This window comes from Haliaeetus albicilla, chromosome 12 (genome assembly GCF_947461875.1).
Source record: "Haliaeetus albicilla chromosome 12, bHalAlb1.1, whole genome shotgun sequence".
Taxonomy (NCBI): Eukaryota; Metazoa; Chordata; class Aves; order Accipitriformes; family Accipitridae; genus Haliaeetus; species Haliaeetus albicilla.
The window spans coordinates 15472948-15487844 of record NC_091494.1 but is presented as its reverse complement, the minus strand read 5'-3'; the positions used below and the strand labels follow the sequence as shown (position 1 = coordinate 15487844).

Here is a 14897-nt window from a genome sequence, read left to right as displayed (position 1 = left end):
GATCCCAAGTGTAGCTGTTCACAAAGGAATGGAGAGACATATTTTGAAATTAATGAGGGAAAACTTATCCTACCAGAAGTACTTTACATTGGTGTGGGAGGGTCACTTGGCCAGTAAGAATGTGTAAAAATAAAAATCTGTCTACAGAAACTAGTAAGACCAAGTAATGATAGTAAACCAATGATACATTGTGTCATTTATAATGCTTAGGTTCTTAAAGTCTAGATTACTGATGCAGTAGTTAGTAAGCGTGTGATAATTATTACTGAACACGCACTACATACTAGTTCAATGATTATATACCATATATTTCATGATCACCTTCTAAATAAAAAAAAAAAAAAAACCACTTATATTAATTTGGAACCAGCATTCATATGAAATGTGTGGGTTTGTACAGTTGACCAGAATAATCTTAGGCAGGGCATTACTCTAAGTATCTTGATTTTTACGGTTGTATTTATTATTACTTGTATTGTATAGTTAGAAGCGATAGTCAAAGGCAAGAGCCTCATATTTTTGTACAGACAGACCAAAGAAAAATGTTTCTACCCTCAATGTGCATGAATGTTCTTATCAGATAGTACTATTAGCAGATAAAAACCGATAGGGAAATCTTTGCAATGGATAAAATGGCGCATTTCTTTTCTGTTGCAGACTTGTCTATAGATAGAGAATCAGAGACAGGGACTGGTACAGGCTCTTCAGAACATGAAGATGGAGAAAGAGAGGGAAGCCCCAAAACATCTCTACTAGCAGGCCCACGCATGCCTCTTCCAACAGTTTTGTTAGATCGGAAAATTGAGTTGCTCCTAACTGAATGGAACAGAAATCCAGATATGCTTTTTACTATCCATCCTATTGATGGTACCTTTTTGGTGTGGCATGTGAAATATTTAGATGAATACACTCCAGGCATCTTTCAACAAGTTCAGGTATTTTATATTTGAAATTGTTTTATTATTTATGATCTTAATCAACAATCATTTTGTCCTTTCTTTTATATCTGAAGATCAGTATGAATTTAATTTTAAGTACTTCCTGTGAAACAGCTATTTATTCAGACTTAAGCTGGGTTGTTATATTCTAATTTTTTTCTTTCTTTTCTTTTTTTTTTTTTTTTTTTTTTTTAGGTTTCATTTTCTTCTAGGATTCCTGTTGCATTTCCATCAGGAGATGCTAGTTCCCTTAGCAAAAATATTATGATGTATGCTTGCCCTGTCTTTGTAAAAGATAACAGTAATGCTGTACATCAGAAGACAATGGACTTTCCAGATAATACTCTAGCAAATAAAGGACAAAGCTTTGCCCAGGACAGTGCAAATGTGAATATAATCTCTCCCCTAGTAATGATGATTTCCAAACATGTAGATGGCTCTCTAAATCAGTGGGCAGTTACTTTTGCTGATAAATCAGCTTTCACTACTGTGCTAACTGTATCACATAAATTTAGGTACTGTGGTCACCGTTTTCATCTCAATGATCTAGCTTGCCATTCTGTTTTACCATTACTGCTAACATCTTCTCATCATAATGCTCTATTAACTCCTGAATCAGACAGTTCCTGGGACTCTGACAGGATAAACAGAATAATGGATCCTATTAAACATGTGAAAGGTTCTTCTAGGCAGCAACTTAAAAATGCAGCAACCCGTACATTCCATGACCCAAATGCAATCTATAGTGAGCTGATTCTGTGGCGTGTAGACCCTATAGGACCTTTATCATACACTGGAGGAGTATCTGAACTGGCTCGAATTAACTCTCTTCATACATCCGCTTTCTCTAACGTAGCCTGGCTTCCAACACTTATTCCCAGCTATTGCCTTGGTGAGTATACTTAGCATGTTTCCATATAGAGTTAATACTGAAAGTCACAGAATTAATTTGTTAAAATAAATTACTATTGTATTTAGAGTATATTTATATTAACTTTTCAGTAATTTCCTTGTATTATGCAAATTAAGCATTTTTATTTCATTTGAGGCTAAGCTACTTCAAAACATTTCATCTTGTCTGAGTCTGTAGTTACTGTGCATCAGCTGACATTCAGTAACTTCTTTGTGTGAGTAAGCAATCATCACTCTCACAAACAACAAGATGATCATGATCCCTTTCCTCAGTGCTTTAGGCAGCTTCACTGAGTGTTCTCTGCATTGACATGGTATTAATAATGCAGATGTTCTCATGACTTAGGCGTCTGGGTTGTTGGCCACATACAGCTGCAGGAGGCAGTGGGTTGAACAGAACTAGTTTTTGGACTGCTTGAACATCTGAATTATTGGGAAAGATTTTCAGCCAAAATTTACAGTATCAAAATCTTTTAACATGCTCTCTAAGAACTCTGCTTAGAAGGTCCTGAACCAATACCAAAATTCTTCAGGCCATCAGTGGTTTACAAAGGCCCGGTTAGAACACAGAGTATTTTTAAAGAAATAGACTACATTGACTTTACAGAACTGCAAACAATACTTTTTCAGAGGTCAGGCAGTACAACATCTAATGTGTAATGCCCTAGGACAATTCTTCAGCTTCTCTATTTAATTTTAGGGCTTTCTATTGCAGTTAGGAAAATTGTCTCTACAAATGTTGCTCTATTCAGCCACTCAGATACTTATTTTTGAATTATCATAAAGATGCTGTTGTAGTAGTTGTCATCTTTGTATACAGTACTAAAAATGTCATTTGTGCTGTGGATGTAACGTTAATTTTATACTAATAATGCCAGGTTATTTTATTATGCTAAGGCCAGTCTGACCTTTTAAATGATTAAATGGGTGTCAAAGATGTTGTACAACCTCAAAAATCCTAAGTATGCTTAATAAATGCATAACATAACTTTGATTTAAAATAAAATAAATCCATTTTCTCTGCTTACATAGTAACATTCTGTGCTGTCTGAATCCCACAAAGTCTTCTAAACACAAATAACTAGCTGCTTCTCTCTTATAATGTAAGGGGAAAACGTGTATCAGAATAGAAAACCTTGTGTCAAGCCAGTTCTGTATACTGTAAAGAAGCAAAAAAGACAGTCTGTTACAGTTTTTCATATATTATTCACTACTGCAGATATATTTCTCCCTCCACTTTTATATCTGCACTTTTAACTGGAGGGTAGAAGGAAATATTCATAGAGGTTAATATTACCCAAAGAGCCTAGAGACAGTAACCAAGGAAAAAAGCTATAGCTAATATAGCTTTTCTGAACAGTTTACCTTAGACTCCTACTCTGACAACCTAGGGATGCTAGAATTAGCACTTCCGAGCACCTCCTTAGAGGTGACAGTGAAGAGAACATAATCATTTTAAGGAATGGCAGCGTTCCCTTAGGTGTACTACATACTGGTTTTTGCATGTGTGAACAATGTTTGTAAACATACATAAATTCTGCTTAGATTATTCACTTTTATGAGGAGTTTCAGTTACATAAATGAGCAGAAAGAGAGTTATTTCAAAGTTCAAGTACTGGTGGCTTAATGCACACATTTGCTTAGGTTTTTGCTTCAGTACTTTACGAAAATTATGTTAGAAACATACTCAGATATTGTGAAGTGGATTGTAATGGACTACCTGATGCCATTTGACTGCCATTTTTTTCTCTAACTACAAAATTTTTGTGTTTTCTATTAGGTACATACTGCAATTCTGCTAGTGCTTGCTTTGTTGCATCCGATGGCAAAAACCTGAGACTCTATCAAGCCGTTGTAGATGCACGAAAACTTCTAGATGAATTATCTGACCCTGAATCATCTGTAAGTTTTATGTAGCAATGGTTTGAAAGTATTAAAATAAAACTAATTAAGGTAGCTTTTTTTTTCCACACCAGTGGTTTGTCTTCACTTAGTTCTGTATAATTTTTATGCCATTCCATGTATAGGATCTTATGCATTACACCTTGCAGAATTACATTTTGCAGCTGTCTGTAAACATTAGCAGACAGAAATGCAGCTATTACTACTAAAAGTGGCTGGACTGAAACAAAATTTCTCTGACAAGTTTCCCCAGCCTGTAGCAGGTGGGGGGAAAGGAAAAATAGTTGGTTTTTTTTTCTTTGTCTTCTCAAAATAGGGGAGTCAATAGCAAGTAGGAAGGTGAAGACAGAAGAGCAAGACTTAGGTGTATCCACCTAAGTTACATTTATGTATCAGGAAGGGCAGAGATGGTAGGATAGGAAGGAATCAGCAGGTTATTGCCAAGGGTAATATTAGCTCTTATTTTTTCTGTAATAAGCAATTTTTTCATCCTTTTTTAGCTTTCATTTCTGTGACTTTAAGCCAAGTAAAGCCTGACCTTGCACTGTTAAGTGTATAAAGAAGCACATCCTTCCTTTTTTTTCCATTCTTCTGTTATTTTATAAGCTATCCAGCAAGATAGAGCCTGTCACTATTCAGATCAGTCTGAGGAATCTGTTCTAGGAACCATGACTGTGAACATTCCAGCAAAAATCAATAGACCCTTCAGTTTATATATAAGCTGTACTGATTTATTTTTTTAGATGTTGTGACAAAACCTGAAGCTTTAAAGAAAAGTGAAGAAGTGTATTTGAGTTTCTCATGGCACAGATACTAAGTTATGTTATGAAAGGATAAATCTTTAAATAAACAACATTTAGTTTCCATAAAAACTGGTGTGCTATCCCCATGAATAGCTGCAGACTCACAACAGTGCAAATGTCCTGATAAACACATTATTCATAATTGCCAAAATGACAACAGGAAGAAGTCTGTTACAGTTTACGCCAACAAGGAAAATCAAAGCATCAGTTTACTGTAAATGACTGCAATTTCCTTCTGTCTAAAGGAAAAATATACTAACTCTTCTCATTTTGCTCTGTTTCAGAAACTTATTGGGGAAGTGTTTAACATTGTGAGCCAACAATCTACTGCTCGACCAGGATGCATTATTGAACTCGATGCAATAACAAACAAAGTAAATAAATAGTTAACTCTTTAAGGGTATCACATAAAAGGTGTTTCATAGCTTTGTCTATTAATTAACCTAATCTGTTGAAAAGAATTCTCTATGGTGATAATGACTGCCTTGAATTTTTGTGAATGTTGAGATACCTTGAATGTTTTAGTCAGACAACTTTCTTTTAGCTGCTAGGAGCTCAAAGCCCATTCTTAGTGTGTAACAGTATTTTCTAAGCATAAATCTTGATGAAAACAAAACTTAACTAAAAACTGGTTTACAAACCATCATAATTTAAAGGAAAAAAAAAAACAATCCCCCCCAAATACAAATAAACAAAAAGATGAACAACATTAAAAAAAAACCCCAAACCTAAAAACTAGACCTAACTATTCAAAAATGTAGGAATCATAGCCATGTATGACTTCAGTTTTTTTGTCTGTCTTGTAAGACAAATTTTTATCTGTTAATTAATACAGCTATACATTTCGAACAATGAGGGGATAGTATTATTACACCTTGTTCTCACTCACAGTTATTTTGATCATATGTGTACCAGTGCTGTTTTCTGTTAGGAAGCAGCCTGTGGAAACAGTGGTTTACCATTTCTTAATTAGACATCTGGATGTTTTTAACATATATAAAGACATATTTCTCTGTCAGTAAATTTTCCTGTCTTTTAAGTATTAATCACATAGGATCTTCAATTTTAAGTTCAGATTTACAAAATATTTTTCTAGAATTTTTATAGATGAGTACAGGGAATACTCTTTTTCCATGTTTCTCTGGAAAAAGAGAGTGTTTTGCAACATGAAAACTTTGCCATCACTGTCTTTGGAGAACGTATTTTTCCTTGCCTGCAGGAAAGGATTTCATGCTAGCAGCCTCCTTTGTAGAGAGATGGAGGTACTGCAAAGAAATCTGTTGCTGTCAGGAAGGACAGCTCTTGAGATATCCAATTCATGCAATTCATTCCCTTTTTTTAGATTTCCCAAGCAATTCACTGCAGACATGTCTTCCCACTGAAGAGGGATAAAAGTCTAAGAGTTTTTGCCACTGTCATTTGTTCAGCACCTAAAGAAGTAAAAACCAATCAGATACTAATTCATCTGTCAATAACTGTGACAAAAATGTTATTACGTAATTTGTCTAGCATAGTAGGTATCAGTGAAATTATTTGAATATACAAACAGTAGGTTCTAGAATATGCTGCTCTTAATATAAGAGGAAATTGGTTAGTTTTCCTGATGCATTGAAATAATTTTCAACATTATAAAAGAAAATGATCCTCATCAGTAGCTAGATTGCACAAAAGAAATAATTGCGTTAGTACAAAATGTTGCTATACTGTTCTGGAAGCATAACTATTGCTTAATGTTTCAGTGTGGCTCAAACACACAGTTGCTTCATGTCTTTCAAGAAGATTTCATTTTGGGATACAAACCACATAAGGAAGATGTGGAAGGGAAAGAAACTGAGATATTTTTCCAGCCATCACAAGGTATAGCATAAAAATAACTACTATGAATGAAGTAGGTACCAAAAATGTTCTTAAAGAATACTGAAATCTAGCTGGCATATGCTAGTTTCCTTTTTAATGAGAATCTCTAGAATTCGGTATGATGGCTGTTTCATGTTTCTCATATGAATTGTTGTTTACATAGTTAATGGTATTAAACAAAGGTAATTTGCTTAGAGTGAAACATTTTAACTTATATGGCAAAGTCTATTTTTCACAGTGCTGTATATTATATGTAAAAAATGTGTACAAAATAAAACAGAAGTGTATTTTCTGCATCAATGTGTTGTTCCAGGTGATAAGGTGAATATATCTGACTTCTGAGTTAATACAATAGAAAGTAACTGGGGAATTTGGTAGTAGACTTAAAACTTTAAATGAAAAAGGAAGAAAGCAGGCAGGTGGAAAAGAGTTTTTACAATCTAGAAAAATAGTTCAGACTGACTGGGAGACCAAATATATCTAAAATTAGATTTGCCACTAATACTCAGGTTGTCTGTAAGTCAGTCTATCTTGTTATTTTTGTAATTCTTCTGTAGCCATGAGCAAACAAGATGTCAGTTAAAAATGTTATTAATGGTACTGTTTGAATATTTTGTTTAATAATCAAGCAGTTTCTTTCAAAGAGGAAAACGGGGTTTTTAGTACCAATTTTTAGAGAGTCTTCTGTTACTGAAAATTATTTATGTTGAACATAAACTTCATGATAGTGATAATAGGTTTAATTACAGGGTATCGTCCACCGCCTTTCTCAGAAAAGTTCTACCTAGTAGTAATTGAAAAAGATAGTAATGGCTGCTCTGTTCTTCAGATGTGGCATCTTCATCTCAAATCTGTGCAAGCCTGTTTAGGTGAGTGAGTGACTATCATTTTCTTAGACAGATGTTTCTTTCACATTATTTAAAGTAAAGCTTGGTGGTTTATTTTAAAACAAATTATGTCACCTTTGTCAAGCAGAAGCCTCAAAGTCAGGAATCTTTGAAATAATTTATCAATGCAATAGAAGCCGTAAGATTCTTTACAAATTTCAGTTGCATTCTATACCAATAGCAATATAAAAATTAGTTGATAGGGTGAGTAATGTACTTAAGCACTGGATTCTTTATTTTAAACTATCAGTATTTCAGAATGTTACAGGTATCTTAAAATGAATAGTCACAGCATGCAATAAAACTAATGCAGCCTGCACACGCCATATAATTATTTAATATGTGGCTTAAGCACTGCTAAAAAAATAAATCTGGTTATAGGACATTCATGCCTTGTCCTTACTTATAAACAATTTTAACACTTTTCGGCAATTTTTTTTTTATATAGCAAAACCAACTGAAGCTACTTCATCAGAGAATAAGCTTAGTGTACCTGAGCAAAAGACTGTGGATTCTTCTCCAGATGTATCACCTGGCATAAGTCCCATTCCACGATCTTCATCAATTGCTAATCTTCAGACTGCTAGTAAACTCATTCTGAGCTCCAGACTTGTGTATAGCCAACCTCTGGATCTTCCTGTTGGTGTAGAAGTAATAAGAGCAACTCCATCAGCAGGTAAATTTAACATTTTTTTTCTATCCAGTTGGTCCACTAATTTTACCTCCCAGTTTTTATAGGGTTGTATCTCCTCGGCCTATCACATTCTGATTTACTGATACAGGGAATGCAGGACTAAAGAGGCTCTCTCAAATCATTGTGACCTTGTCATGTTGCTCTTTCACAAATGTATCAAGTCCCCACTGGAAAGCTGTTCCTGACACTTAATGCTGTAGTAGTTGGAAACTTAACTTCCATCCCTTATTTATTAATGAACAATTTATACCTGCTTGTTCATTGGCCAGCATTAATGTGTTGGGTATATAGTGCTTTTTTTACCTGATGCACTTACACCTTCTTTGTCTGTCTTTCTGTGTCTCTCCTATCTTAGGAACCCTCTTAGGTTTCATTTTTGTAGGCTATATGAACTTAATCTTAACTTCCTTAATCTCATCTGATTAAGGCTTTGTATTCCTGTCATTATTCTACCAACCCTACTCTGAATTAGTTCAGTTCCAGCTTATCTTCTGTGAATAGTGACCAGAAATGCAGATGATTAGTAATGTTCAAGCTGCCAGACTGTTATCAGTCTCAATACATTTGCCCTACCCAACTCCAAATTAGAAAAATAATACCAGGTTGTAAAGCTCTCTATCAGTAGTTAGACAGTGTTATGTCTGCCTTTTTCATATAGGCATTCTACTTTGTGTTACTAAAACTAAATATGTTTGTTCTAACTTCAGGTCACCTGAGTTCTTCATCAATATACCCAGTCTGCCTTGCACCTTATTTGATAGTAACATCGTGTTCAGACAACAGAGTGCGGTTCTGGAGATGTACTGTAGAGACAGACCTAAACAGCAAAAATGAAGAAAAGGAAACATATCATTGGAGAAAATGGCCTTTAATGAATGATGAAGGAGAAGACAACAGCAGTACAGTGAGCATAGTAGGGAGGCCAGTTGCCGTTAGCTGTTCTTACACGGGACGTCTTGCAGTAGCATACAAACAACCCATACAGCATAATGGTTTTGTGTCCAAAGAATTTTCCATGCATGTTTGTATACTTGAATGTGAGTCTACAGGAGGATCAGAATGGGTTTTGGAACAGACAATTCATCTGGATGATTTAGTTAAGGTTGGAAGTGTACTTGATTCAAGGGTCAGTGTAGATAGTAATTTATTTGTTTACAGTAAATCAGATGCTTTTTTGAATAAAGACAAATACCTGGTGCCCAGTATCAAGCATTTGGTGCATTTGGACTGGGTATCAAAAGAAGATGGTTCACATATATTGACAGTTGGAGTTGGTGCCAACATCTTCATGTACGGAAGACTTTCAGGAATTGTAACAGATCAAACTAGCAGCAAAGAGGGAGTAGCTGTCATTACTTTACCACTAGGTGGTAGCATAAAACAAGGTATAAAGTCAAAGTGGGTGTTGCTTAGATCAATTGATTTGGTATCATCTGTAGATGGCACTCCTTCACTGCCTGTTTCTCTGTCCTGGGTGAGAGATGGTATACTGGTAGTGGGAATGGACTGTGAAATGCATGTTTATGCCCAGTGGAAACATGCTGTCAAGTTTGGTGATGGAGAAAGTGATGTTTTTACTACTGAAGACTCAACAACACAAGATCCACTCAAAACAAGCTTGATAGTGAAGAAGACCAGTGTAATTGATGGGGCAGGTATTGTGGATGATGTTTTTGGCACTCCAACTGTAATTCAGGATGGTGGCCTTTTTGAAGCTGCTCATGTTCTTTCACCTACTCTACCCCAGTATCATCCAACCCAGTTATTAGAACTTATGGATCTAGGTAAAGTTCGCCGAGCCAAAGCCATTCTATCGCATTTAGTTAAATGTATTGCAGGAGAAGTTGCAATAGTTAAAGACACAGAAGCTGGAGAAGGAACTGGTCCTAAACGCCATCTTTCTCGCACCATTAGTGTAAGTGGTAGTACTGCAAAGGATACCATCACAGCTGGAAAAGATGGTACTCGAGACTACACAGAGATAGACTCAATTCCCCCACTGCCACTGTATGCACTGCTTGCTGCAGATCAAGATGCCACTTATGTTTCTGAAGAAACTTCTAAAATACCTCAGGGCTCTGAAGATCACGCTAAGAGAAAAACAGAGGATCAGTACTCAGATCTATTCCAGATTCAGCCTGTTACAACTGAAGACTTCATTGATTTTGAGCCTGAAAAGAGGGAGAGTAAATCAAAAGTTATTAATCTGTCACAGTACGGACCAACGTACTTTGGCCGAGAACATGCTAGTGTCCTTTCAAGCCACCTGATGCACTCAAGTCTGCCAGGCCTCACTCGACTGGAGCAGATGTTCCTTGTAGCTTTGGCAGACACTGTGGCCACGACAAGCACTGAACTAGATGAGAACAGAGATAAGAATTACTCAGGTTAGTAACTGACGTATTACTGAATTAACATTAATTTTCTTCTCAGCAAAGGTAAACTTAGTCCTTGGGTATTTGGGGATAACAAAGCTGAAAGCTAGCATCGGTTATTCAGATTAGATGCAGTAAGAAAGAAAAACACTTAAATATAAATCTCTACTTATATTTCGTACATAATAAATAACTTGTAGTTCAGGTTCTCAGCAAGTTTAGAAACATACATTCCTCACACACTGCATATAGTAAGTTGTATATATGCCTCCTGTGGTCACCTGTGTATTCAAAAGTCAGTATTTTATATTTCACAGGAAGAGATACCTTAGATGAATGTGGCTTACGATATTTGTTGGCTATGCGCTTGCACACCTGCCTTCTGACATCACTTCCACCTCTGTATCGAGTTCAGCTGCTTCACCAAGGTAATTTCTTAGGGCGAAGTATTGCTTTCATTTGATCCACTTGAGTTGACAGGATCTGGTTATTTTTTATCTATAATATTATGATATTTCTATTATCTGCATATTAATTTTAGATTATATCTATTCCACTAACACCCTTATCTTGCAAAGGCTTAGTATAGGCTTCCCTACATGCACTGAATAGCAAAAAAAGTATAGGTGTAGAACAGAAGAAAGATTCTGCCTCATTCAGTTTGAGGAATGAATAAGTTCCTCAACCAGATGACATACAGATTTTATATATATTTCATTGTTTCTGCTGGAGGAATGAAGATATTGCTTTACATAAGCATGGCTTTATCTTACCTTAAAGATTATTTTACTGTTTTCATGACAGCAGGTTGTGAAATACAGGAAATAAAAGCAGGTACCACCTAAACAGCGGAGAGAAAGGTTTCTGGCCCAGAATGGGTCTGCCTTTGTGATAACAGAATATTTTTCCTTCAGTCTTTCGCCATATAACTCTAGTACAAATACGAATGCGGTTCTGGAAAATGATGGAAGAAGCACTGAGGAGAGGACATCCCTAGTGAGCAAAAAGATATTTCAGCTGTTCCTTTAGCAGCTCTACTTCCTGTTGAGGGAAACAGTCTCTCTCAGATCTACCTAACTCCTGGGTTGGTGATCCCACTTTGCATCTCTGACATATTCCATTTGCTTATTAACAAGTCTTAATCTTCTGAATTTTATTATGTTATTGTTTAGGCCTATCTACTTGCCATTTTGCATGGGCTTTTCATTCTGAGGCTGAGGAGGAGTTGATCAATATGATTCCTGCTATCCAGAAGGGAGACCCACAGTGGTCTGAATTAAGAGCTATGGGTATTGGTTGGTGGGTCAGGAATATCAACACACTCCGAAGGTGCATTGAGAAGGTACTTCTTATTGCTTACAAATTATAGTTACATGCTGTTAGGTATGCCTCAACAGATATGCACAGTGACTTGTATATAGCAGATTCCTTTGTACTCCAGCCCAGTCAGGAGACTGTGTAACTAGTTTTTTCTATGCCAACTGATGTTGGTAGTCCTGGCTTACAAATTTCATTATTCAATAGTAAGATATAATACAACTGATCTAGGGAAAAGCCATTTCTGAAGCACCTAATTTCTCCCCCCCATATTTTACAGTATGTTAAAGGTCATATTAAGTACTCTATTTTGAGAATAACCTTGTGTTCAGATAGATGAGACAGTATATATCTGTAGATTAAACAGGGAATTATGCTTTGAGTTCAGTAGTGGGTTTTATTTAAGAAATAAATATATCTAAAAATATTAGTCAATAAAAAGTATATAAAGGATCTTTTTGCAAATTTTCTATTTTTTATAATGGAGTACTATAGAACATAGATCCGAACTGCAAATAAATGCAGGTTTTACTCTTCTGAAGAGTCACAAAATCACTGTTTCACAGAAATATGCACCTATATTATGTAAAACCAAAATAACACCAAATCTCATTTTCAGGCAGAGTATTCTTATGGGAGAATAATGGATAAAATGCAGTATCGTTTTGGATAATATATAAAACTCTTTCTCTTAGCTACCAATGAGATTTAAATCCTTGCTTTAATAAGAATTTCAGCTTTCTTGTAACTTGAAGTTTGATGTATTTGAATAATTACTAGCTTTAGCTTTGTATTACAACAAATAATGCAATCTCTGAAATGGTCTGTGGCACAGAAATACTTACTAGTTTAATGAATTTCCATGTCATCTGTTGTAAAAATACTTTTTAAAAATTTACAGGATACTCAAAAGAACCCAGGAGCAAAACTTAATTATCCTACTACTCCAAATCAAATACAATTACATCTCTGAGTCCTATACAAAAACTAGTGTTCATTAAAAAAATACTTGTATTAGCTTAAGTATATGGAAATAATGGATTGCAAGAGGAATTTCACCTAATAGCATGAGTTACTGTAACATTTTTAAAGAGAAGAATTTTTATTTGCACATTTTTAATGTCCCACTGTGGTTAAGAGGGGTTACTATCTGCAGTGCTGCTGTTTTTCTGACTCTTAAGAACATTTACAGTGTAATGAGAGCTGTCACATATGAATAAAACATTCTGACAGAAATTATTGTTGCTTTGTAGAAATAATACAGTCACCTAGATCATCCTCCCTAACAGAGAACATATGTTATTTAGCTAAAAGTAGCCTTTATATTTTCAGTAATAATAGTAGGTTTTGTTTACTACAGGTTGCAAAAGCTTCATTCCAGAGGAACAATGATGCCTTAGATGCTGCACTCTTTTACCTTGCTATGAAGAAAAAGGCAGTGGTGTGGGGTCTGTTTAGGTAAGTTCTGGTAACTGTAAGTTTGATTAAATCTTAATTGAACCAGCAATGCAAAGCAGAATTTATTCAAGATTAGAGTTTAATTTAAAGTGATGTTGTTCAAGTGATTGTATGCTAAGGTTATCTAATAAGTAGTTGTACACATTGCATTTCTTTATGCAGGTCCCAGCATGATGAGAAGATGACTGCCTTTTTCAGCCACAACTTCAGTGAAGATAGATGGCGCAAAGCTGCTTTAAAAAATGCTTTTGCTTTGTTGGGAAAACAACGCTTTGAACAATCAGCTGCATTTTTCTTGCTAGCAGGTTCACTGAAAGATGCTATAGAGGTATCTACTTTTGAGAAATTAAGATTCAATTTCTAATTTGACCTATGTAACTGCATCCTTACAAGCTATTCTCTGCTGATGTTTTCACAAATTGTGACAGCACAAATGGTATGGTATGTCCACACATGACCCCCTTGTGCCCTGCAGACATACCATTTACCTCCGTGCTACTGTGAAAAGCAGCTTGGAAGCTGATCTGAAGGCCAGAATAATTGTTCAGATACATCAGTCCTCAGTGGAAGCACTCTTGGGAATACCAGTTATGACCCTTCTGGCAAAACTTTCTGTTTGATCAGCATAGTTAAGCAGTAGCATTCTGCTCAGCCTCCAGCTATTCTGCATGACCTATTGTTACAACTTTAAGTAAAAAAAGTAGTCAGAGTTCTCTTCTGAAGCAGCCCTAGGTTCCCTTTTTAGTGGAGTTGTGAAGTTGCCTGCCACAAGGGAGGCAAGAGCTGTAAGCAGGATCATAACCTCAGCAGTACCTCTCAGAAGAGAATGGGAATTAGAGAACCTTTAGTTATCCTGCCTATTTACATGCAGTATGTTTGTCTTCACCTGAGAATGTAAAGAATTTTCCTCAGAGGTTAATTCTGCAGATGAGACAGTGTGAAGAATATCTTACTATTAACATTAAAGTTGGAAGTTATGTTTATTCTAGTAGGTAGAATAAAAATAAACATCTTTACTTCTGCCATATTAATTTTTGACATGCTGATGTACTGCTATGCATGTGATAGTTCCTGAAATAGAAGTACACTTCTTTCCAGACATGGAAGAAAATATGTTACTTAGATATATATCACTTGCCACATTTTTGACCCAAAGAACAGATATGATGAGAAAAAATTATCTGTTCTGTAAACATATATTGCTATTCCCTTCACTGTTATTTTAAAGAACTACCTTTCCCTCATAAAGCAATCTTTTCCCTACTTCTTATCGTAGGTGTGCCTTGAGAAAATGGAAGACATCCAGTTGGCTATGGTTATTGCTCGTTTATATGAATCAGAGTTTGAAACCTCTGTCACATACACCTCCATTCTTTATGAAAAGATTCTGGGTTGCCATAAGGATGGAACTGGGTTCAGCTGTACTAAATTGCATCCTGATCCATTTCTGAGAAGCATTGCATACTGGATAATGAAAGATTACACTAGAGCACTGGACACGTTATTGGAACAAACACCTAAAGATGATGATGAAAACCTAGGTAAGGGAAAAACGTTAGCCTGATGGGACAAACTTATTAAGACAAAGTAGAGAAGGAGAAATAGTTTCTGTGTATGTATGCAGTCCCTGCCATTATGCTGAAATCATTAAATGGCTTCTGTACTGGCCCACTCAATTTCTACTCCTTAAAAAAAAATAAAAAAAAATTTAAAAATTCCAATTTATTCTAAGGACTTGTCTCCAACCCCCAATA

General features: G+C 35.6%; 1 protein-coding gene across 7 annotated transcripts in view; it reads left to right on the top strand.

Annotated features, from left to right (window-relative positions):
* Positions 1-14897, top strand: part of DMXL2 (Dmx like 2) — a 56010-nt gene that overhangs the window by 19564 nt on the left and 21549 nt on the right. For all 7 annotated transcript variants that reach the window (XM_069798252.1, XM_069798258.1, XM_069798254.1 and 4 more), the window contains exons 11-23: positions 658-935; positions 1134-1830; positions 3631-3752; positions 4840-4929; positions 6295-6412; positions 7162-7281; positions 7748-7975; positions 8701-10380; positions 10686-10796; positions 11541-11710; positions 13046-13143; positions 13306-13471; positions 14420-14684. In XM_069798252.1, the coding sequence (XP_069654353.1) occupies positions 658-935; positions 1134-1830; positions 3631-3752; positions 4840-4929; positions 6295-6412; positions 7162-7281; positions 7748-7975; positions 8701-10380; positions 10686-10796; positions 11541-11710; positions 13046-13143; positions 13306-13471; positions 14420-14684 (4143 nt within the window). The remainder of the gene's footprint in view (positions 1-657; positions 936-1133; positions 1831-3630; positions 3753-4839; positions 4930-6294; positions 6413-7161; positions 7282-7747; positions 7976-8700; positions 10381-10685; positions 10797-11540; positions 11711-13045; positions 13144-13305; positions 13472-14419; positions 14685-14897) is intronic.